This window comes from Mesoplodon densirostris, chromosome 3, assembly GCF_025265405.1.
Source record: "Mesoplodon densirostris isolate mMesDen1 chromosome 3, mMesDen1 primary haplotype, whole genome shotgun sequence".
NCBI lineage: Eukaryota > Metazoa > Chordata > Mammalia > Artiodactyla > Ziphiidae > Mesoplodon > Mesoplodon densirostris.
This window is the reverse complement of record NC_082663.1, coordinates 116,046,456-116,071,790: the sequence shown is the minus strand read 5'-3', so window position 1 is coordinate 116,071,790 and position 25,335 is coordinate 116,046,456. Positions and strand designations below refer to the sequence as shown.

At 41.8% G+C, this 25,335-nt stretch overlaps 1 protein-coding gene across 5 annotated transcripts in view; it reads left to right on the top strand.

The window, feature by feature from the left end:
• The window catches only part of TRPC7 (transient receptor potential cation channel subfamily C member 7), a 124,410-nt gene that overhangs the window by 63,140 nt on the left and 35,935 nt on the right, over window positions 1–25,335 (top strand). For 3 of the 5 annotated variants that reach the window (XM_060093392.1, XM_060093396.1, XM_060093394.1), the window contains 3 exons: window positions 3,311–3,475; window positions 8,783–8,999; window positions 24,097–24,330. In XM_060093392.1, coding sequence (XP_059949375.1) covers window positions 3,311–3,475; window positions 8,783–8,999; window positions 24,097–24,330 — 616 coding nt within the window. The remainder of the gene's footprint in view (window positions 1–3,310; window positions 3,476–8,782; window positions 9,000–24,096; window positions 24,331–25,335) is intronic. The other 2 variants (XM_060093397.1, XM_060093395.1) reach the window with 1 other exon arrangement.

The following is a 25,335-nucleotide window of genomic DNA, read 5'->3' as shown; positions in this document are numbered from 1 at the left end:
CACATAAAGATAAATAACAATCTGGGCTTCAGCTATCAGTTGCCATCAGCTTACTGGGAGTATTATATTATAAAGTCTGTCTACAAATAAATAGCATGTTTGGAGCTAGGTTGCTTTATTACAGAGGAAGAAAGACCACTGTGGAAATTAACAAAGGTCTAATCAGAGGACAGAGTCTCAAGAGAGACCCCCCTGTTTTAGTCGGGACCACTGTCCTCTGAGGCAGGTAAGGGCGAGTGGGAATTGTTCCCACTGTGTTCTCTCTCAGAATTCTTCCCCTCCTGCTCTGCTGCCCAATTTGTTTTGCTGATTTGTCCACAGGAGGCAGCAGAAGAAGCATGGAGGGGCTCTCCCCAGATAAAGACAAAGAGGCCAAAGGCAGGGGTCAGGAGTCAGGGGTCAGGAGTCCTTCCAGAGCAGTCCTTCCAGAGCAGCTACAGCAGGGCCAAAGGCAGGGGTCAGGAGTCCTTCCAGAGCAGCTACAGTGCAGGGAGCCACAGGGCGAGCCAAGTGGTCTTCCGCTACTTCATGAGACTGTGTGTTTCTCCAGAGCAGGACCATTTCAGCACCGAGGGAAGGCTAACTGTTGAAAACCAAAACCGACTGCCCCCCCATGCCTGAAAGTTGACCTGCAACGGGACGACTTGCTGTGATCAGGCTCTGAGAATTACTGAAACATGTGCATGATGTTCTGTTGTTTGCTCCACTTTGTTGTGAGCCAGAAAGGGCACAGGAAAGCATATGATGGCCTGAGGGTTCCTACCTGGGTTGAGGAGAATCTGTTGCTCTTGTTCTTGAAGGGAAAAACCACAATGGTTGACATGAATCCAATAATGCTACCCCAAAAAAGCCTCATTTGCAGCTAATGATTGAGTAACAGTATCACCAGGGGCTGCTGCAGGGCCAAATAAAGTTTTGATAGCATCCTCGCAAATCATTTGGTGGCTACTGTGAGTTCCCAGAAACTGGAAACAAGAAGATGTTGCCATCTGCGTTGAGAATTTTTTAAATAGCTCTATTTATATTGTTCTTATAATGAAAAGGGAATGTTTTGCACTTCCCAGAAATTGCTGCATATATCCTCTTAATACCCAATGAGGCAAATGGGATGAAAATTGGGACATTATGATCCAGGGTAATCCACTGAAAATGCAGTCTCTTTGAAGAATCCCCAGTCTATCTGCTCTAGTCCAGGCGTCCCAGCTCCTACGGCATATGGCTATCCTGACAGGGCCAAAGAGCAGGCTGCCTAAAGCAAATAATGGCTTCCCTTTGTCACAGGGAGGAAATAAACTAATGAGCATAATTTTCTCAAGTGTAAACTTTATTCCCATAAATGTTACTTACATATTGCCTATTACCAGTTTCTACTGGCCAAGACTCAGAATCAACTAAAAACAAATGGCCAAGTAGCACCAAATATTTGCAGAAAAAGGATGTTTGGTTACAGCAACTCAAGTCAACCTGCTGAATCAATCAGAAAGAGGAAGATGCTGTATATGAATCTAGGGGTGTCTCGTGGACCATGTGTGCAGAGTGGCGCTGGACCTCAGAGAGGGTAGGACACTATAGAACCTCTTTCTATACAACTTCATTCTTCTTTCTCTCTTTTTAACTGGCTTGTTTTGCTACATAGTCTACACAGTGGAAGGTAGCTGCCCAGATTCCTGAAGGTTACATGTTAACTCCTCAGTAAATTAAAAGACTGCCTCTCTCAATCACAGTCTCAAGTAGCCTGGGAATATACCCTGAGAAAACCATAATTCAAAATTATGTGGAGACATGTACCACAATGTTCATTGCAGGACTATTTACAATAGCCAGGACATGGAAGCAACCTAAATGTCCATCGACAGATGAATGGCTAAAGAAGATGTGGCACGTATATACAATGGAATATTACTCAGCCATAAAAAGAAACAAAATTGAGTTATTTGTAGTGAGGTGGATGGACCTAGAGTCTGTCATACAGAGTGAAGTAAGAAAGAGAAAAAAACAAATACCATATGCTAATGCATATATATGGAATCTAAAAAAAAATGGTACTGATGAACCTAGTGGCAGGGCAGGAATAAAGATGCAGACATAGAGAATGGACTTAAGGACATGGCAGGGAGGGGGAAGCTGGGGTGAAGTGAGAGTAGCACTGACATATATACACTACCAAATGTAAAATAGCTAGCTAGTGGACAACAGCCGCATAGCACAGGGAGATCAGCTTGGTGCTTTGGGACAACCTAGAGGGGTGGGATAGGGAGGGTGGGAGGGAGGCTCAAGAGGGAGGGGATATGGGGATATATGTATGCACATGGCTGATTTACTTTGTTGTACAACAGAAACTAACACAACATTGTGAAGCAATTACACTCCAATAAAGATGTATAAAAATAAATAAATAAATAAAAAGAGGAATAAAAAAAAATAGCTAGCTGAGAAAACCTAATGGACCCAGTTTAAGTCTGGGTTTCAACCCTAGTCCAACATATATCAAGAAGGGTGAGGTCAACAATACAAAATGTCCACAAAAGGCCCACCTTGTAACCTGGCATGAGGGCAAGGCAGATCCAAGAGAGGGAGGTGGCAGTGAGAAGCTACTGCATGGGGATACAATGTGTCAGCTCTCCAGCATGCTAAAATAAGCAACAGGGATCCAAGCCAAATACCACTGAAATCCAGTGGGGAAATACTGAGGAGTTTTAACATGTCCTCTGGAAACTCCACCGCAAGAACTTTTTCTTAGACAACATAGGAAAAGAGAGAGGAACTTTTCTACAATATCTCATTTAACCCTACAAGACAATGTGACAGGCTCTGTTTTGCAGACGACAATATTGAGGCTCAGAGAGGTGAAGTAGCTGGCCCAAGGCCACCTGGCTAGTAAATGGTAGAGCAAAATTCAAACGCATGTCGACTCTAAAATCCCATTCATGCTCCATCCATTCCAATATGTTGACTCCCATATGAACTCTGCCCAGAGGTAAGTCTCCTTAGATTGGAGACAAGCATCTACCCAGAAGCTGTCATTTTCTGTGCCTGAGACTTCTCAAGGCCCTCAGTTTACCAAGCCCTGATGCAGCCAGTCCTATGAAGCCCAGTCCTATGAGGGCTCATAGCACAGAGGCCCCCAGCATGCCTAAGTCAGAAGGGCCCAGCAGGTACCTGACCTAGCTGCTCTGGCTCGAACACCCAGGCCACCCTCCCCAGGGGAACATGTCAGCACTGAGCTACTCATAGGTCATATACTGTTCAAGTGCTACTGATGCCATTTTCCTGTTTGCATTTTGTTTTTGTTTTTGTTTTGTTTTTACAGTTCGTTGCTCATCCTAACTGTCAACAGCAATTGCTTACCATGTGGTATGAAAATCTCTCAGGCTTACGTCAACAGTCTATCGCTGTGAAATTCCTGGCTGTCTTTGGAGTCTCCCTAGGCCTCCCTTTTCTCGCCATAGCCTATTGGATTGCTCCGTGCAGCAAGGTACAGACTGCTTAAGGTGCATGTCTTTGTGGTTATTTCTTCTCTCTACTTAGCATAACCTAAAGTCCATTTTGTCCAAATATGCAGCTGACCATTTCCCACATTTAAAGAAAATAGCCCTGAGAGACCCAACAAAAGTAGAAAACCACTTAAGAGGGAAAATGCTAAGATTTGCTTTTTTAAATCATTTTCTTAAAAGACAGAGGAGTAATAAAATGGAAACTTTTATATACACAAGGCATAATCTGATCAACAGAATAAAGGGGGAATAAAGGCACTTTTCCTTTTCTAACTATGCAATGTCCTAAACATGGCCTCCAAACCCATAGAAATAATAATTATAATAATGATAATAGGAATAGCCAACATTTACTGAGTACTTTCTTTCTGCTAAGCCCTTTTCATGCAACACCTCATTTCACTCTCAAGTACATTATGATGCACACACTTATAAGCAGGTTCAGAAAAGAGAAACAACTAGGAGCTGAGAGTCAAAGCCTTCTCATACTGGGGCACTGCAGACCCATCTCAACATCTTCCTGGTTTCCTGGCTTCCTCGTCTGGGTTCTGGCCCACGTGGGCAGCTAATTAAGTCACTAGAAGGAAAAAAGACAAAGGAAAAAGGAGGAGAGCCGGAAAGGCGCAAAGCTGGGTTCTTTTCTCGCAGGAAGGGGGAGTGTCTGGTGCCTGCCTGTAACGGAAGGAGTGGAACCTGCAAGAGCCAAGCTGCCGCACCTCCTGTTCCACCCTCCCTACAGCCCACTGGACCCAAAGCCACAACAGGCATCAGCAGTCACTCCAGCTTCAGGCAAGAGTTAGCGCCTATAAAAACAAATCATGTCGAAACTCTGAAATATGTTTCGTAAGTTAAGTGGTCATTAAAGTTTCCAAAGCTGCATTTACTTTGTGATATAGTAAAAAAAAAAAAAAAAAAAAAAAAGCAATTAAGCTTAGGTAATCAACATTCAGTAGAAGAAATATGACTACAGGGAGATTAGTTCCACAGGGAATCTAATCAGCTAAGGCAGTTAATAAAAGTGTCATCAATGAATGGATCCTCTTGTCAACTCCACCAAGACAGAACTCATGCCAGGACGATGGGCCCAAGACTTCAGATCTGCTAATGAGGCCACCTAACCAGGCAGGCAAGGAACTGACTGGCTTAGAGCAGGAGGGGTGTCAGAGAAAGAAATTAGGACTCAAACTCCTTCTTCTATAGGATAGTGTTAAAAATAAAAGTCCTCATACTGAATATTTGTGGTGTTCAACCTCCTATCTATTGAGGATTTTGTTTCTATGGCACTCTACCATGACACAGATTTCTAAATCAGTATTCCCCAAATGATACATATGTAGGGTAAGGCTATTTTTTTCTGTCCCTTATCATGAGCTGGAAAAAGCACAGTGAGTGAAAAAAGACTAACCAGATTGAAAACTGGATTAGTGCTGGTCATTGGTTTTAGGCACTTGTTTCCATAGTCGTGTTATCTAGTCTGTACTGCAAGTTAGATCATTGCCTTCATCCAGAGATGGACAGGGATGCTGCCTCCACACTCTCTAAGCCACAAACTAATTCTAGGACATCAATCGTTAAAATAACAGCCAAACACTGCCAATCCTCACTTTTGCTGTAAAACTAAATGTGACAGCTTCCAGGGAACTGGAACTAAGCAACGCCGGCAAATTGGTTTGCCTCTACCTGCCTGGGGAAACGTTCAGAAAGAGATGATATGCCAGTTGCTGACTAAATTTTTTAGACTTTCAGTAGGTCTGAGAACAATCTTGGCCAATATCATGCAGATGTGATGCAAAAAAAAGGACGTGTGGACGGGGTAGGAATCCCGGACTTTCTGGGGACCCAGGTAAATTCAAGAGACTGATGCCACCATGGAATGTAGGGGTGAGACCTATGGTGTCTTCTGGAATATTCTAGAAGTAATGATTGCAGGGAAGTTTGGCCCCATGGCTGCAGCTTCCTCTCCTCTGTTCAGAGACTTGTCTGACTGACATTTTGTGTCCCTGGAATGTCCAGTAAGACAAAGAAACAACTTGTACACTAAGCTCTTGCTTGTGGCCACTGGCAGCTGGCGGCAAGAGAGGGTGGCATTTGATGAAGAAGACTGGAAGTTCAGACTGGGGAGAGATGCTGGAAACTCTCTGGGTGCTCTACTGCAGTCATAGCCTACCTTGTGGGCAACTGGCTACCACGTCCCAGTTAGGTGCTTACACTTGTGGGCTAAGAGCCCAGTGCCATAGAACACAGAGGTGTGTGAACAAGTAAAAGCAGGTGTCCACCCTGAGGGCTTGAGAATGCAGTTCATTTGGAGCTAATTCAGGAGCACTACTCAGTTATTCTCACATTCACCTATTTCCCAGAGTAAAAGAATAGTACCCAGGAAGTCTGGGCTTGAGCCAGAGACTGAGTACAGCAAGCCTGGATTTCCCGATATGTTCTCAGCTCATAAGGGCCAAGTAATGACAGAGTTGCTTTAGCCCATGTTTCAGACTCACCAGTTTTGCTCTTCAGGCAGAAGAGGACAAGAACTATGTCTCCCAAAGCTCTACCATCTCTTTTTATACCTAACGCTGCTACCTGACTCAGCGTTAATGATTCCCCCGCTAAGAGCTGCTGGTATATATTGGTTGACTTTTTCCTTTCTTTTGGTTCACCTGGTGGCCTTGTGAAAGGAGGAAGTTTACCTCAAGCATAATTTGCTTCAAAACATTGAGATAAATATGGAATGTCACAAAAAAAAAGAAAAAGAAAAAGGAAATCCCTGAAATGATTTGATCTCATCTGACTTTTATCAAAGTTTTACCAGTTAAAAAGATGCTTTCAAGCCCAGAAGAAAAATAGGAAACGTGCATCAATTCCTAACCTCGTTTTTCCTCCCTATGGCTTAAATCAAGTGGGACTGAGCCCAGGGTAACCTTCTATACCACTGCAGGGCCTTATCAGGGTTTTTTTCTTATCGTCTGCAATAAATACAATAATTTTTACATATGCATCTTCTGCCGGAAGATAACAACTTGAAGGAGGGAACAAAGAGAACACTAAATTCCTCAAAGCAGCTCTTATGGGGAAACCCAGGGCCAGCATGGGTGCACCTGCGTGCAGATTCCTGACATCAGGTGCCTTGCCTAGATGAGAAGATGGAGAAGTGTCCCCAGGTCCTCATCCAGGTAGTCAATGGAAGATGTTACATAGAGCCCACTGATAAAGGATTGGGGAAACTTGGCCATCAATCCCTTAAGAGCTGTGTCTACCTCCGTGTTCTCCACCTTTTTCTGACATTTCTGGGACCCTGCTGGGACACAAAGATCTGGTATCCCTTGCCCTCTCCTCAACCTTTCCTCTCCCCACTCTGCAGTCATTCTCCAATCTACCTCGCCTCTCACCACTACCTCAGCTAGGACACAGTGACAGGAAACAATGCAATGACTATCTAAGAATGTCGCCTGTATACACCAAAGTATCCCAGCATCTTGGTTGGGAACTGGGGCTCCAAGATGCCAACACAATCAGATAAAATGTGGAAAAATTCAAAGTATGTATTTGACATCACATAGGTCAATATGAAACGTCATTTGATTCTGTTTTTGTTTTTGTTTTTTTTTACTGAATTTATGTAAGGTATTTTATTTGTCCTTATATTTAATCTCTACATTCTGAATTTGGTACATCTACCTCTGGCTAAAAATAATCTACAGTCCCTATTTTGTAAATAGTAACGTTAAACATTACTAAGAAATGTCATTTGTAAGATGTTTGTGGGCCCCCTAGTTTTCAGGTAAACATCTTTTCAAACACTTCTGAAGTTATTCTAGTGCCATACGACAATTTGACAATGCAGGTGAATCCGAACAAGTTCTTTCCAGCACAAATAGGGATTTCCAATGTTCAGACTTGAAACGCAGTCTTTTTTTAAAAATGATTAAAATTATCTTTTTAAATTTCAACAGATGGGTTCTATGACATTAGAACGTTACAGTAATTACTGGCACCATTAACATGGATGATTAGCATACTGAAGCCTACTGAAAGAACATTATCAAGCCATCTGATTTATAAATGTTATGTTGAACATAATGATAGTTAGGGAAATTTTACCAGGAGAAACTCCTATAGCTGATCTTTGGCTGAACCAATACTCTACATGCTGGGTGACATTTCACTCTAGGACTCCTGAATGAGGCAGAACATGAACATCAATTAACTAGTCACTGGCTATAACTGAACACTTGCCCTGGAGAAGGAACTGAGATCCAGAAAAGACTCCCCTCTTTGCTCTTGTCTTATCACTATACCTGGTGAGGGGTTAGAGTTGGTGTTTAGGTGAGGGTGACAGCAGTGACCTGGAAGAGACCAAAGTTAATTCATTTACAGGGGTCAGCAAAGACTGACTGTGCAGCCCCCAATTTAGTCCTCAAAGATCCAAGTGGCCTTTGGATGGCAAGACAGGGATAAGAAGATATGACCAATACCTACTCCGTAAAAGGGCATCTTTTGGATCACTTCAGGCTCACATGGAACAATTGCACAAGTTAATCATGTACTAGGCCACAAAGAAAATCTCAATAGTTTTAGGGTAGTATCACAGAGGCTATGATCTGAACACATGCTGCAATAAAAACAGGATTTTTTAGAGCAAGGGGGGGAAAGTCCTGTATATCTGGAAACTAAATAACCTCTGAGTTAAAAATGAAATCAAATGGGAAATTATAAAAATATTTATAACTGAGTATCAAGGAAAATGCTACATGTCAAAATTTATAGGAACATAGCTAAAGCAGTACCTAGTGGGAAATGCATAGCTTTCAGTAAATTTACCAAGATATAAGAAATGTGGAAAATAAGTCATCTAAGCTAAAACTCAAGAAAATAGACAAAAGAGCAACAGAGCATATCCAAAGTGTTTTTTAAAAAAATTCTGAACTCTATTGAAACAGATTTTTTTTCTAGATTTATAAAGCATAAAATTCACATCCACATGGTTGGGGGTAGCTGTGCAGTCAGATTATAAATTGATGTTGTAAAATGATGTTATATTAGTGTGTTCTACTCCTTTCTCTTACCACTCCCATTAAGTCTTCTAAACAGAAAAAAATTAAAGTGAGTAGAAAAATGGATTTGGTCAAGCAGCTTCTCACATAAAAGCTCTAGAGAAAATGTCTGGGTTCAATTAGCAGCTTCTGTCCAAAATTGAGGATTCTCTAGTTCAACTTTCAGCAAAAGCCTTTTAAAGAGAGCCCTGAACTTGCCTGGAGCTGCCACATTAACAGGTCTTGTATATATTTTGTTTCCAGCTAGGACGAACCCTGAGGAGCCCTTTCATGAAATTTGTAGCACATGCAGTTTCTTTTACAATCTTCTTGGGATTGTTAGTTGTGAATGCATCAGACCGCTTCGAAGGTGTTAAAACCCTGCCCAATGAAACCTTCACAGACTACCCAAAACAGATCTTCAGAGTGAAAACTACACAATTCTCCTGGACAGAAATGCTCATCATGAAGTGGGTCTTGGGTAAGCAAGTCACTCTTTTAATGTCTCCTCCCCTAATTATAACAGGACATTATTAAACCCTGATTTCAGAAGCTCTTCCTCTCCTCTTGAATGCACTCTTGGCAGACAAAATGGTGAGGAGATGACCAGCAAGGAAGCCAAAGTCAACTTCTGTATGTGCTGGTGTAAAAGATGCACAGACCTGTAATATAAATCCCAATTTTGAAAGGAGGTGTTTGGGGGAGATTCATTCTGTACCTTTCCTTATGTACGTATTGAAAGTGACTGTAAAGTGTATGTGTGGTGGGGGGACATATGGTTTTGCTCATTTAAATATAGTCTACTAGAAGCCTTAGGAAATCAGGTTCTGCCTCTGAAAAAAAGTATAAGATTGCATAGCTTCAAAGATATTTTTTGTTACCACTGAATACTGATACATAGTAGAATAGTAATAATACAAATCTAAAAAGTTAGGGGAGTAACATGTTCTCATTATTTGTGTTGGTGAACGTAATGAAGCTGTGGAGTTCCTCTTTGCAGTGCTATTTTGTGCTGCCAAGGTCTGCCACTGGAATTGCCAAGGAAATCCTTCCAAATTGCCTCACTGACTAGTCAAGAAAGACTATCTCTCTTTTGCCTAACTCACAAGAACTATTACTAGTAGAAATAAGCAAGATAAGATAAAACTGGCAATGGCTATAATTGTACATGGCCAACGGTGTTACAGATTTTTCTAACACTGAAAACTGCAAAATTTATTGGTAAAAAAATCAGATTTGGTAGGAAACAATAAAAAAACTGAAAAAACTATAATCAGTGATACTGTAAATAACCAAAACTTGACCAATAAATTATAAGATTTACATCAAAAAGATCTGAATTTGACGGGAATGTTTTGAGTAAAACAAAACCGAAAATAAAAAAGGCAAAAAATGTATGCAGTATCAAGATTTTATCAATTAATTAAATTGTCCTAATGGTATTTGCCCCCAATTGCTTTTCTTAACAAAAATTCAATATTGGCGTAACATTCATTATGTTTATGTTCACAAACATTGAGTCAAAACGTATTCAGGGTCAAAGTGTCTGTACTTTCAATCAACAAATTCACAAAAGAAAAAATATCTGAAAAGACAGCCCAGTACATGCCCTGTGCTAATTAAAGGATATTGCCTAAGAGAGCCACAAGAGTTGAACCACTGGAGAATATCCCATAGATGCCCAAACTGAGAACAACTGGGAGTATGGTCTCTAAGCTGGATCTCTCAATAGGCAGAAGGTAATGAGGAGAAGAATGGTTTGACCCAAACGGCAAAGACAGAAAAGCACACCATGCTTCCCAGGTGCTTTTAATCAACCGGCAAGTCTGTAGCCAAAGGTTCATTTTGTAGAGTCACTGGTACTCAAGTTGGAAAGGAACATTAAAGCCTGTTGCAGAGTAAGTTCTGTGGCTTCACTTTCACAGTTGAGTCTATCCCAATTCTCCCTAGTATACCAGCCCCACCTCCAATTTAACTAAATTAAGCACTTTAACACTAGGCACTTTACAATGGACTGAATGTTTATATCCCCCAAAATTCATATGTTAAGACCCTAGTTCCAATGTCATGGTATTAGAAGTGGGGCCTCTGGGAGGTGCTCAGGTCATGAGGGTGGAGCCCTCATGAATAGGATTAGTGCCCTTAAAAGATATCCCAGAGAGCTCTCTCACCCTCTCTGTGCCATGTGAGAACACAACAAGCAGTCTGCAACCTGAAAGAGGGCTCACACCAGAACCCAAACATGCTGGCACCCTGATCTTAGACTTATACCCTCCAGAACTGTGAGAAACAAATTTCTGTTGTGTATAAACCACTCAATCTGTGTAACTTTGCTATAGCAACTCAAACTAAGACATGGTTTAAAAAAAAAAAAAAAACTCACATGTTGGGTTTATGGATAAAACAAAGTATTTATGGCACCAATCACTCACCCATCACATTTCCCCACCTGGGCTGCAAATAGAAGACAGGTGAGTCCAAGCATACTCCCTATTCAGTGGGTGCTACCATATGTTAACCATGGTACTCCTACTGAGCCACGACTTCTTCCTGCATCCTCATATTTCTCTTTCTGGGTGTCAGAGCATTATCCCAATAAGAGGGAAGCATCTCTAGCTACAGAGGTCCCAGCTTTTGTAGTCTGGTACCAGCTTCTACCCATCAAAGCAAAGCTGAGTTTTCAAGACCATTACATAAGAAGTATTGTAAAGGGGAAGACTTATTTTTCATTGACCTACTTCCTGCTACATTTTAGACAGAAGGAAGATTCTAACTACTTTTTCTTACTAGATTATATTTTTCAAACTTTTATCATAAATAATTTTAAGAACTGCAAATTTCGAAAGAAGATTATACTGAACCCTTTGGACCCATCGCTCATCTTCAACAATTAGCAAATCAAAGCTAATTTTTGTTTCATCCTACTTCCCTTCTCTCAACCCTGTAGAATTTTGAATCCAATCCCAGATATCATAAAATTTCATCTACAAACATTTTTGTGTGTATCCTAAAAGATAATTTTCCTTTTACTTTTCTCTAATCTTTCTGTGCTGCAAGTTCACTGACATTTTTTCTCCATTATCTGTGACTTTAATCCCCCATCACTGAATTTTTCATTTCAAATATTATATTGTTCAACCCTTTAAGTTCCACTTGGTTCTCTTTTATATCTTTCATTTCCTTCCTCGTGATGTTTGTATTTTCCTTTAAATCCTTGAACATAATGTACATATTTATAGTAAGAACTGTTATAAAGTCCTTAACTCCTAATTTCATCATCTCTATCATTTCTGGGTTACTGACTAAACTTTCTCCTGACATGGATCATATTCTCCTATATCTTGGTGTGTTAGTAATTTTTGATCGAATGATGGGCACATTACATGTCATATTGGTGAGCATCTAGATTTTGTTGTCTTCCTTTAAAGAGTTTTTTTTGCTTTATTCTGACAGGCTGTTAAATTCTTACAGATGAGTTTGGTCCTTTTCAAACTTTCTTAGAGTGGACCTGGAAAAGCTTTACCATAAGGATTGATTATCCTTGTACTATAGAGACACACATCTGGGTCTCTACTAAATGCCCAGGGTAATCAACAAGGATTTTCAACTGTGGATGGTCAGAGCTCAAACATCTTTCCACTCTGGGTGAGCTCTAGAAACTGTTCAGCTTGCAGCTCTCTTGCTGTTGTCTGTAGAGTTTTACTCTATGTATTCATGACTTAGCATTCAGGGAACATTCAAAAGGACACCTATGTAAACTTCTGGACTATTTTTGTTTGTGTTTGGTTTGGGGTTTTGGTTCTGTATACTACCTTTCTCTCTGGAACTCTGCCATGTAACATCTAATCACTGCAGCCTTCCTGAACTCTAATCTCTGTGTCTTCAACTCATTGGGACTGCCTTCTGTGCTTCTGGAGTCCTTCTCCACACCCTGAAGACTGAAACGTCCTTCCAGGAAAATCTAAAAGCCAGGGCTGTCATGTGGCTTACCTGCTTGCTTCTCTTAAGGATCAGAGTGCTCTGCTATTTCCAACGTCTGAAAATAGTTTCTTTTTTTTTTTCCAGTTTACTGCTCCATCATGACTGGTAATAGAAATCAGGATTCTTTTTCTAAAACAGAATTACAAACATAAAAGAAGATTAATAATTTCTTTTCAAATACCCAGTCAGTATTCAAGTTTCTTTTTTTTTTTTCTTTTTTTTTTTTTTTGCGGTATGCGGGCCTCTCACTGTCGTGGCCTCCCCCGTTGCGGAGCACAGGCTCCGGACGCGCAGGTTCCGGACGCGCAGGCTCAGCAGCCATGGCTCACGGGCCCAGCCGCTCCGCGGCATATGGGATCCTCCCAGACCGGGGCACGAACCCGTATCCCCTGCATCGGCAGGCGGACTCTCAACCACTTGCGCCACCAGGGAGGCCCCTCAAGTTTCTTTAACTGAGAAGACAAGTTGAATAAATATCTGCCTAGCTTGCTTTCTCTCTTCCGTAAGGTCTCTGTCCACATTTTACCTTATCAGAGTAGTTGAGCAGGTAAGAGCAAGCTCTCTTACCTCCCTCCTGGTAAGGTGAAATGTAAACAGAGACCTAAAGGAAAAGAGAAAGCAAGCTTTGCAGACATCCTGGTGAAAAGCATTCCAGAAAGACAGATCAGTATGTGTTAAAGGCCTGTATTCAGGAGCAAGCTGGACAAGTTTGAGGAACAGCAAAGAAATGTGTGGCTGCAGCAGAATAAATAAGGGGGAGATGGCAGAGATGAGGTCACAGGATAGGCAGAGTCAATCATGCAAGGCATTGGAGGCCATGGTACAGAGTTTAGGTTTTACTCTGAGTATGACTGGAAACCACTGGACAGTTCTGAGCACAGAAGTGACATCGTACAACCTCATTTTCTAATGGATCATTGGCTGCTGTGTAGGGAACAGACGATTCTAGGACAAGAGCAGAAGCAGGGAGACCAGTTAGGAGGCCACTGCAGTAATTCAGACAGGAAATAGCTGGTTTTGAGGAGGTAGTAAACGGTTATTATATTTTGGAGGTAAAATCAATAATATTTACTACTGGATTGCCTGTGGGGTGTGAAAGAAAGAGAGCAGTCAAGGAAGATTCCAAGTAATGGTATAATAGAGAGTTCCTCTAAGGCAGGAAAGACCAGGGGAGGAGCAGTTTGGAGAGAGAGTAGATATGGAAATCAAGAGTTCGGTTTGAGATTATCTATTAGGTCTCCAAGCAGAAACGTCAAGTAGCAACTGGATACAGATGCTGGAGGTCAGAGAGGCTGGGGCTGGAAACATAAATTTGGACATGTCAGTCTACTTAAAGTAAACTATATGCAATACCTCAACTGTGAATGTGGACAGATGAACCGAGGACCAAGCCCTCGGGCACAGCAATATTTCAAGGATGGGAAAATGAGAAGTATCTTACCCAGCAGAGGAGACTGAGATAAGAGAGTGGTGTCCCAGAAGCCAACCAAAGTCACTGTGTCAAGATCCAGGCAGTGATCACTTATGTCGAGTGTTGCTGACAGATCAAGTAACATGCTGCCTGAGACTTGACCACTGACTTTGGATGCAAAGTTCCTGAGCAGCAAGAGGGGATGGGATCCAGCAGGCAAGCAGAGGACTTGCCCTTAGGAGGAGTGTGGACACTTCATCTACTCTAACAGGAGGAAGGTGGAGTTGAGGGCACAGAGCAGGTAGATTGGTAAATGCAGTGCTGAGTACAACGTGCAAGTTTTCTGATAGTGCTGTTTCTATTTTCTCAATTTTTTCTCCATATTTTGTAGTTATTAAGCATTGTGTTATGTACCAGGCACTGTGCCAGATACTGGGGAAGCAGCTATAAAATAAGACTAATATTATCCTGTCTCTATTTTCTGGAGCTCTTTAATTATAAAATACTGCTAATAATAACAACTTTTAAGAGGAAGACATTGAGCACTGTGTTCACTGTGTTCTTTGTGCTGGCACACCCTAAGGTCCACAACCTGATATACTCTGCTCAGACACAGAGAGGCTTGAAATAGTATCAGGCCCTTACTGAAGGAGTCCTCACATGCTACTCCCAGGCACTGCCAGGAAGGCCTTGGAGCAGCTAGAAACACAACACACAGTTCTCTTCCCCATGACTCATAAATGCAGTCCTTTGGACAGACTGGCTACACAAACCATGACTCCCTTGTCACCAGGAGCAGCCCTAGAGCTGAGCAGGACTTTAGGACTCTAACAAGTTCAAACTGGTCGTGATGGACAGAGAGGTTGACCACTAAGAGACGAATGGCCTTGTCCAGGTGTCCTTGCTTCTGCCCTTCCCACCCTGTGCCTCAGTAGATGCTCAGCATAGGAGCTAGAGATCCACTAAAAATGTAATCAGGTTTTGTCACTCTTTGCCTCAAAACTCTTCAGTGATATCACATTCTCCCTCAGCATGACAGTCAATGTCACTATAAAGGCTTACAAAGCCCTCCACCTCTCTACCCCACCTCTATGCCCTCATCTCCCATCACCTCCCACCTCATTCACTCTCTTTCAGCCCCACTGGCTTCCTTGCTTCAAATGGTTTCTGCCTCAGAAACTTAGCTTAGGCTGTCCCCTCTGCCTAAGATTTCTTCCCATGGGAAGCACTCCCTCACTTGCTCAGGTCTATGTTCAAAAGTCTCCTTCTACCAATCACAAGCACTGAAATTGAAACTGTGATTTAAAATCTTCCAACAAACAAAAGCCCAGGACCAGATGGCTTCACAGGCGAATTCTATCAAACATTTAGAGAAGAGCTAACACCTAACCTTCTCAAACTCTTCCAAAATACAGCAGAGGGAGGAACACTCCCAAACTCATTCTACGAGGCCACCATCACCCTGATACCAAAACCAGACAAAGATGTCACAAAGAAAGAAAACTACAGGCCAATATCACTGATGAACATAGATGCAAAAAACCTCAACAAAATACTAGCAAACAAATCCAACAGCACATTAAAAGGATCCCAAACCACGATCAAGTGGGGTTTATCCCAGGAATGCAAGGATTCTTCAAAATATGCAAACCAATCAACGTGATACACCATATTAACAAATTGAAGGATAAAAACATATGATCATCTCAATAGATGCAGAAAAAGCTTTCGACAAAATTCAACACACATTTATGATAAAAATCCTCCAGAAAGTAGGCACAGAGGGAACTTACCTCAAAATAATAAAGGCCATATAGGACAAACCCACAGCCAACATCGTTCTCGATGGTGAAAAACTGAAACCATTTCCACTAAGATCAGGAACAAGACAAGGTTGCCCACTCTCACCACTATTATTCAACACAGCTCTGGAAGTTTTAGCCATAGCAATCAGAGAAGAAAAAGAAATAAAAGGAATCCAAATTGGAAAAGAAGCAAAACTGTCACTGTTTGCAGATGACATGATACTATACATAGAGAATCCTATAGATGCTCCCAGAAAACTACTAGAGCTAATCAATGAATTTGGTAAAGTAGCAGGTTACAAAATTAATGCACAGAAATCTCTTGCATTCCTATATACTAATGACAATATATCTGAAAGAGAAATCAAGGAAAAACTCCCATTTACCATTGCAACAAAAAGAATAAAATACCTAGGAAGAAACCTACCTAAGGAGACAAAAGACGTGTATGCAGAAAACTATAAGACACTGATGAAAGAAATTAAAGATGATACAAATAGATGGAGAGATATACCATGTTCTTGGATTGGAAGAATTAACATTGGGAAAATGACTCTACCACCCAAAGCACTCTACAGAGTCAATGCAATCCCTATCAAAATACCAATGGCATTTTTCACAGAACTAGAGCAAAAAATTTCACAATTTGTTTGGAAGCAAAAAAGACTCCAAATAGCCAAAGCAATCTTGAGAAAGAAAAATGGAGCTGGAGGAATCAGGCTCCCTGACTTCAGACTGTACTACAAAGCCACAGTAATCAAGACAGTATGCTACTGGCACAAAAACAGATACATATATCAATGGAACAGGATAGAAAGCCCAGAGATAAAACCACGCACATATGGTCACCTTATTTCTGATAAAGGATGCAAGAATATACAATGGAAAAAAGACAGCCTCTTCAATAAGTGGTGCTGGGAAAACTGGACAGCTACATGTAAAAGAATGAAAGTAGAACACTCCCTAACACCATACACAAAAATAAACTCAAAATGGATTAAAGACCTAAATGTAAGGCCAGACACTATCAAACTCTTAGAGGAAAACATAGGCAGAACACTCTATGACATAAATCACAGCAAGATCCTTTTGGGCCCACCTCCTAGAGAAATGGAAATAAAAACAAAAATAAACAAATGGGACCTAATGAAACTTCAAAGCTTTTGCCCAGCAAAGGAAACCATAAACAAGACCAAAAGACAACCCTCAGAATGGGAGAAAATATTTGCAAATGAAGCAACTGACAAAGGATTAATTTCCAAATTATACAAGCAGCTCATGCAGCTCAATATCCAAAAAACAAATAACCCAATCCAAAAATGGGCAGAAGACCTAAATAGACATTTCTCCAAAGAAGATACACAGATTGCCAACAAACACATAAAAGAATGCTCAACATCATTAATCATTAGAGAAATGCAAATCAAAACTACAATGAGGTATCACCTCATTGGCAGAATGGCCATCATCAAAAAATCTAGAAATAATAAATGCTGGCGAGGGTGTGGAGAAAAGGGAACCCTCTTGCACTGTTGGTGGGAAAGTAAATTGATACAGCCACTATGGAGAACAGTATGGAAGTTCCTTAAAAAACTAAAAATAGAACTACCATATGACCCAGCAATCCCACTACTGGGTATATACCCTGAGAAAACCATAATTCAAAAAGAGTCATGTACCACAGGCTTCCCTGGTGGAGCAGTGGTTAAAAATCCACCTGCCAATGCAGGGGACATGGGTTTGAGCCCTGGTCTGGGAAGATCACACATGCCACGGAGCAACTAAGCCCATGCGCCACAACTACTGAGCCCGTGTGCCATAACTATTGAAGCCCATGCACCTAGAGCCCGTGCTCCTCAACAAGAGAAGCCACCATAACGAGAAGCCCACATACTGCAACAAAGAGAGGCCCCCATTCACCGCAACTAGAGAAAGCCCATGTGCAGCAACGAAGACCCAACACAGTCAATAATAAATAAATATATTTTTTTTTAATGCAAAAAAAAAGAGTCATGTACCACAATGTTCACTGCAGCACTATTTACAATAGCCAGGACATGGAAGCAACCTAAGCGTCCATCAACAGATGAGTGGCTAAAGAAGATGTGGCACATATATACAATGGAATATTACTCAGCCATAAAAGGAAACAAAATTTAGTTATTTGTAGTGAGGTGGATGGACCTAGGGTCTGTCATACAGAGTGAAGTAAGTCAGAAAGAGAAAAACAAATACCGTATGCTAACACATATATATGAAATCTAAAAAAAAATGGTTCTGAAGAACCTAGGTACAGGACAAGAATAAAGATGCAGTCATAGAGAATGGACCTGAGGACATGGGGAGGGGGAAGGGTAAGCTGGGTGAGAGAGTGGCATGGACATATATACACTACCAAATGTAAAATAGATAGCTAGTAGGAAGCAGCCGCATAGCACAGGGAGATCAGCTCGGTGCTTTGCGACCACCTAGAGGGGTGGGATAGGGAAGGTGGGAGGCAGACACAAGAGGGAGTAGATATGGGGATATATGTATATGTATAGCTGATTCACTTTGTTATACAGCAGAAACTAACACAACATTATAAAGCAATTATACTCCAATAAAGATGTTAAATAAATAAATAAATAAATTTTAAAAAAAGAAGAAACTGAGAATGAAAAAAAAAGAAAAAAGTCTCCTTCTCAAAGTGAAGACTTTTTTAACCAACCTGTTTAAAATTGCAAGTTTGTCCACCCTCACTGCCCTCCTATTCTCCCTTCTCTTTTTCTTCCTAACAGTTAACATCTCTGACAATAAATACTACACACTTTCCTTTGTTTCCAGCCTGTCTCAATTAATATTAATATTTCTCTAATCATGCAAATTGTAGTTGATTCTTTTCATCTTCTGGTAGCTCTTGCTCCATGTAGGTATCTGGTTTTCCCAAGGCCCTCTCTCAATGGCCACATAGTGTGACAATACTCTATTACTTCCCCAAACCCCTACTGGATATGTAGGTTGTTCCTCTTCTGCTGTACAATTCTGTGGAAGGGTCAAACCCAATCAGAAATATATTCTTCCTGAACTCCAGATGCTTTACTTGATTACTAGCAGAATTTTTAGAAACTTCTAGATTGTAAATGCAGGAGATTTAAAGCAGGGACAGAGGAGGTGGAAGCCACAAGGAGCCTAAGACCACATGCAAAGGTAGAAGAAAAACCAGGACACAGTATGAAGGAAGCCAAGAGGCACTTCCTCAGTGGCACAGTGGTTAAGACTCCATGCTCCCAATGCAGGGGGCCCGGGTTGGATCCCTGGTCAGGGAACTGGATCCCACATGCATGCCGCAACTAAGTTTGCGTGCCAGAACCAAGGAGCCAATGAACCACAACTAAGGAGCCTGCCTGCCACAACTAAGGAGTCCACGTGCCACAACTAAGGAGCAGATGAGCCACAACTAAGACCTGGTGCAAACAAATAAATTTTTTTAAATTAATTAATTAATTAATTTTTAAAAAACTTAAAAAAAAAAAAAAAAAGGAAGCCAAGAGAAGAGCCTGACTGAGGAAGGAGGGGTGAATTTGCTAGCAGACGTGTGTGTCCTCCAGAGCTGTAAGACAACTTGCTTTGGGGAGGACCAAATGAACCAGAGATCACAGATCCTTTTGCCTGGAGAATCTCCAACATCAGTTCATACCATAGGAATATATCTTTCTTGCCTGTATCATGAGCAGCCACTCTGGGGTAGAGGAAAGAGCTTATAATACAGCTTGTGACTTGGAGAGTGTGTCTATACAGACGCTCACCAGAGGACTAAGACAACATTAGTGGTTCGCACAAAGCCATGGAGCTTGGAGGGCAGGAAGCCTCTTCACCAAGCATGTCATTTCTCCATCTAGGAAGAGAATTATGTCATGAAAACTCTCTCAACCCAATTCTTACAGAGAACCTGGCAGTGTTTTCTTAAACAGATGCCCCAGTTGAAAGCTCAATTGATGGAGTAAGATGTAAATGCCTAGCACAGTAGAAAAATACACTTAAAGAGAGGGAGAGAAGGAAAGAGATTGGGACTGGTTATCAAGAAGCCCAGTCCTGACTGTGTCCCTTCTTCCTCGGTGGCTCTGCCTCTCTGAATTTCAGCTTTCACATGTGTAAACTGTGAGGATCAAGCTGGTCACTCACGTGACCCACCAAGGATTACAAACTCTTCGAGGGCAGTGCTAAGTCTTAGCTCCAGAATCACACATCTAGGTTTGACCAAGAATAAAACTGCAAAATCAAATGGGCTGTGTTCCTCACCTAAATCATTCTTTTGATGGTCTCCTCATTTATCTAGGTAAGATTTCCAAGTAGACTACTGCAGGCGACCTGCCAAAATTTCTCCCAGCAAGTCAGACCACGTTGCTGCTCCACTTATCACCTCTAGGAGCTAACTAGCTTAGGGGGACACCCAGCCTCCTCCTCATGGCCTGAAGGAGGGCCTTTCAGGATCTACGGGGCCTTCACTAAGCCTCCCTGCTGCCGACCTCCAGCCCCAACCCGAACCCCCACAAACCCGAAGCCATACTAAGCCTCTTGCAGTCCCCTACAATGGCATGGCCTGTTCGCCCTCACATGCACAGCCACCATGTGGAACACCTCTCAGCCCCTGCTACCTCCTGGTTCCTCATGCCAGGTGTCTCCTCCTTCATTCAGTCAACAGATATATGTTATGCCAGGCACTCTGCTGGGTCTCATGATTATAATACTGACTGCTCTTATCACTGTGTATCCACAAACAGTCCCCTGGACGTTTTTATTACAGCATCTGTCACCCTATAGCACTACTGTTTGTGGACACATCTGTCTCCAGCACTAGACCGAGCTTGCTGGGGAAGGGATAGCATCTTCTTGGTTGTGTTATCCCCAGAATGGTGCCTGGCACAAAGTCAGAGCTCAACACTGTCCGTTAAGTGGTAAATGAGGTCCTGACCAGTGAGAGTAAGTCTGTGCCTAGTAGAGGGCATGGTGAGCAACAGCACAGTGGAAAGAAGGTCCTGAACTGCCTGTGTGACTTTGGATAATTTACTTGCCATCTTCATACACGAGTCTGTTCATCTGTAAAGTAGAGATAATTATAGTCAGTACCTATCAAGCTGTAAGGAAGCTTTAGTGTTGGAAAAGTGTTTAGCACAGGGCCTGGCACCTAGCAGGTACTCAACAATGGTTAGCTACTAAAATTAGAGATGGAGATGAGCTTTCTTAGAAAATTTTTGCATCTATTAATACCATCTCCTTGCCTGGAAAACAAATGAACCCTGAATGTGTGTGAGGTCCAGATGTGTTGCAAAGGACCTGCCACTGACATGGTGTTTGGATGTTAGGGCCTGAGGATTGAGGGCTTCTAGGGATAGTCTCCCACCTGTGAGTTAACAGAACACCTATATCCTGACCCAATGATCAGAAGTTGACCCAAAACAACAGACAAGCCTCCCAAGATGTGGTTAGGGGGCGTTGGGACAGTGTAGAGAAGCCCTATGTAGAGGAAGGGGCTATGACCATTTAAGGAATGCACACAGTTAAGTCTCACAGGACTTTGAAGGGGGATCCCTTCAGAAAAGCATCTGAGGCAGGGATGGGAATGAACCACCTTTTGAACTGTCAAGCCCCATCTCAGCAGCCTGCATACCGCTACTTAGAAGCTGCCTAAATAAAGCTACTCATTTCCCTTAAGGCCTCCCAGCATTTCCCAACCTGCTCCTCTGCTAGTCATCCTCATTAATTACCAGTGACCATGCTCTCTGCGCTCCAGGCATCCCGCAGTGAAGGGGAGTTTGCCTGAAGGAGGCTCCACTGCCCAACATCCTTACTCTCTAAGCCCCTGGGCTCTATATACTCGTCTGAGTAACATGCTAGAGGCAAAAGTCCAGAGGGCTCAGGTTGGATATAAAATGCTGAACTACCCTCAGCACCCTGGAAGCAGGGGACCAAATTTCACTCACTGAAGTACTTAATTTCACACATTTCTTTTTTAATTAAGCATTCCTGCTGCTCAAACCCTTGGGCCCATGCTACTTTTACTCATGGACTTGGAATAATTTAAATTAGTCTGGGTAAGTTAATATGTAAATCTAGGAAGACTGATGTGGGCATTGGACCACGGAGGAAGTGATTTGCAATGCCCAATGAGGAGCCTCTGTATTGGTCAGAAAAGTCAGTTTACTGTAAATAATTTGCATTTCAGATTCACAGAGCTTTTAGTGCTGGAAATTACCCCAAAGCCTCAAGAAAATCAAGGGACTTATCGAAGGTCACATACCCAGTAAGAGTGACAAGGTAAAACTGAACCCAGGGCTTCCTGAATTAAAATAATTGATAGCCTGTAATTCTCCTAGTGCTCAGCAAAAAGCAGTTCCACTAAGACATTAGGAATTTTAATTGGGGGGCAGGGGCATAGAGGAAAGCAATAAACATTTTTTCCAGCCTGTAATGGTTTTTCCAATAACATATTTTAAATATCTATTTGAACAGGCACAGATGAAAGTACATTTCATTGTTAAGGAAATTTTACTTCACTGAATTACCACAAAAATTTTCAAAGTGTAAGCTTGGGAAGTATGGCTTTGTTAAAGAAAAAAAGGGGGGAGCAAGGTGTGTGTGGTGGGGGGAGTCTTATAAACAAACCTGCAATGTTTGGGGACACTTCCTGCTGTCCCCCTCCAATTTGATAGACATGCAGACCTTAGAATCTTTTTCATCACACAAAACCACAACTTCTCTAAACAGCTGTGGAAGAGGCAGGAGGAACCTGGGAAGGCAGGCCATCATGTCTGATGCACGAGAGCCAGGGGAGGGCCGAGGGGCTGGCAGTGTTAACCTTTAGGGGATATGTGGTCAATGAGCTGGAATTGTTTCACTAACCAATCAGTTACTGATTCTTTTACCATATTAACCTTCTAAGTATGCAGGTGAAGTGTAGCACGGTGTAACACAGAATGGGCTAGTTCTGCATCAAATCTTTCCTACATCTGAGTAGCTGTAAACTCTCTGATGTTAATTAGAAAACATTCAAGAGTGTTTTTTCTTCATTATCTGCTTTCAGCTCAATCCTATTTCCTGGAGAAGCAAAGAGCATAGTGGTCAAGAGCATGGGACTCTAGGGGGAGACCTTCTGGACTCAAATTTCAGATCTCCTGCCTCCTATCTGGGCACGTTACAATTCACTATGTCTAAGGAAATATTAGCTGTAAAACTGGGATAATAAGAGAATGTACTTAATAGGGTTACTGCAAAGATTTGAGGGAGTTAATATGTACACATACATGTACATAATGTGTAGTATATATTATAACAGATATAATATGTACACATAGTAGGTGCTCAAAATGTTACCAAATAATTTTTAATAATCTAAACTAATTTAATAATCAATGAAGATAAAGGTAGAGAATAGCAATATTCAATAGAAATATAAGGCAAGCCACACATTTAACTTAAAATTTTCTAATAGCCATACTATAAAAAGAAAGAGATGAAATTAGTAATAAGAGATTTCATTTAACTCAGTATATCTAAAATATCATTTCAGATTTTAAATTGTTGGGATATTTTACATTTTTTGTAAAAGGTCTTTGAAATCTGGTGTGTATTCTACTTATATGGCATCCCTCAATTTAACTGGCCACATTTCAATTGCTCAGTATCCACATGTGACTAGTGGCTACGATACTGGATAGTACAGGTATATAAGGATACACACCCAGTTGTTAGTCTCAGCTACCTCAGGAGGCTGGCTTAGAGGTGGGATGGGGGAAGTAGCAACATCTCGTTGACTTCTACATCAACATGTAACAGTGAAGACATACATACGTCTTTAAAATCCAATACGTTATAAAAGAGTAAGGAAAAGAAAAACTAATAACCCAAAACTAATGTTCACTGAAACATTTGTAGAAATATAAAGGAAAGCATTCTAATCAGGGAGTTAAGAGAACTGGGTTCTAGGACATATGTGGGACCTTCAGAAAACCCTTTCCCATTCCTGGACCTCAGTTTCGTTATACTTAGTTTAGAACTGGATGATTCCTTATAACCTCCCAGTTCTTAAAATATATAAATGTCAGCCATTACATTTATCCTGTATTTCCTCTAAGAATCTATCAATGGATGAGAACTCTCTCCTCACACCTGGAGACGGTTTATCTGCAAGCAGAGAGACAGGTGACACGAATTCTGGCCGGCTGTGGATTTCCTGATTATAAATCTGCCTTTGAAGGCATGTTTTCGGTTGCTGCTGGCTCTCAACGTTCCCAGCTCCAAAGAACCTACCTTTACATCTGTACCCTGGTTCCCTCCGTGCCCCCTACGGTCCCACACGCCCGGAAATGCAAAATAAGCCTGACCTTCTCAATCTCCCGCAGGAATGATTTGGTCCGAATGCAAGGAAATCTGGGAGGAGGGGCCGCGGGAGTACGTGCTGCAGCTGTGGAACCTGCTGGATTTCGGAATGCTGTCCATCTTCGTGGCCTCCTTCACCGCAAGATTCATGGCCTTCCTGAAGGCCAGCGAGGCCCAGGTGTACGTGGACCAGCACGTGCAGGACGACACGCTCCACAACGTCTCACTTCCACCAGAAGTGGCCTACTTCACCTACGGTGAGTCGAGTCGGCGGGTGTTCGGCTACGCCTTCCGCTCCGCGCACTTCCGGGGCGTGGCCAGGGGCGATGAGCGCGGCTTGTCCCGCAGCTGGTGGTTTGTAACATGGCTGTGCCTAACTTTGGTGGTTTCTGCTGTTAAAGCAGACACCGCCCCGCCACCCTCCAAGAAAGCCCAAGTCCCTGCAATACAACCAGCTGAATAGAACGTGTAATTAGTGACTACGAGAAATGAATCGTTTTGTGTTGGAAAGGATGGATTTGTTTTGAGAAGGTTCTTGGAGCGTTTCCGGGGGATCCTTTTATTTATTTATTTATTTTTTAAAGAAATCTCATTTCTGATGTGGATCCAGGAACTTTTCCTTACATATTGGATCCCTGTATTTTCTGCAAAAATAAGTCTTGCTTTCCCAGTTCAAAAATTGTTTTCTCATGGCAAGATAGGTTCTTAGAATATGCCTTAATTCTTTAAAACCACAGGCCATACAGTGTGAGATGCTAGATTGAATTTTTAGTAATAAGAGTTAAAGCATCCATTTATCAAGGACCCTCTAGGTGTCAGGAACTGTATAGACATCTTACACCATAAACCCCAATCATTGCAACAGCCCCACAGAAAGGATTTTGTTGTTGTTGTTCCTATTTTATAGAGGAAGAAACAGGTTTTCATGGCATGGCTTACAATGTTCCCAGAAATACGGTATTGCCTTGGATAGCAAGGGATCCTGGTCCAACATGAAATGAAAACGATGCAGAATGGCATAGTGTTTATGTTCGCAGGCTTTGAAGTTAAAGAGACCTGGATTCAAATCCTATTTCTGTAGCTTACTGTAAGGACTTGTTTACTAAATTTTTCTGACCCTCTATTTTCCCATATGTAAAACTGGGATAATACATGTCAGAAAGTTTGTTTCGAGGGTTAAATAAGATAGTGCACATGAAGAATTTTGCACTGTGTTCTGAAATATTAAATGCTCACTAATAGTAACAAGTTATTATCACTAC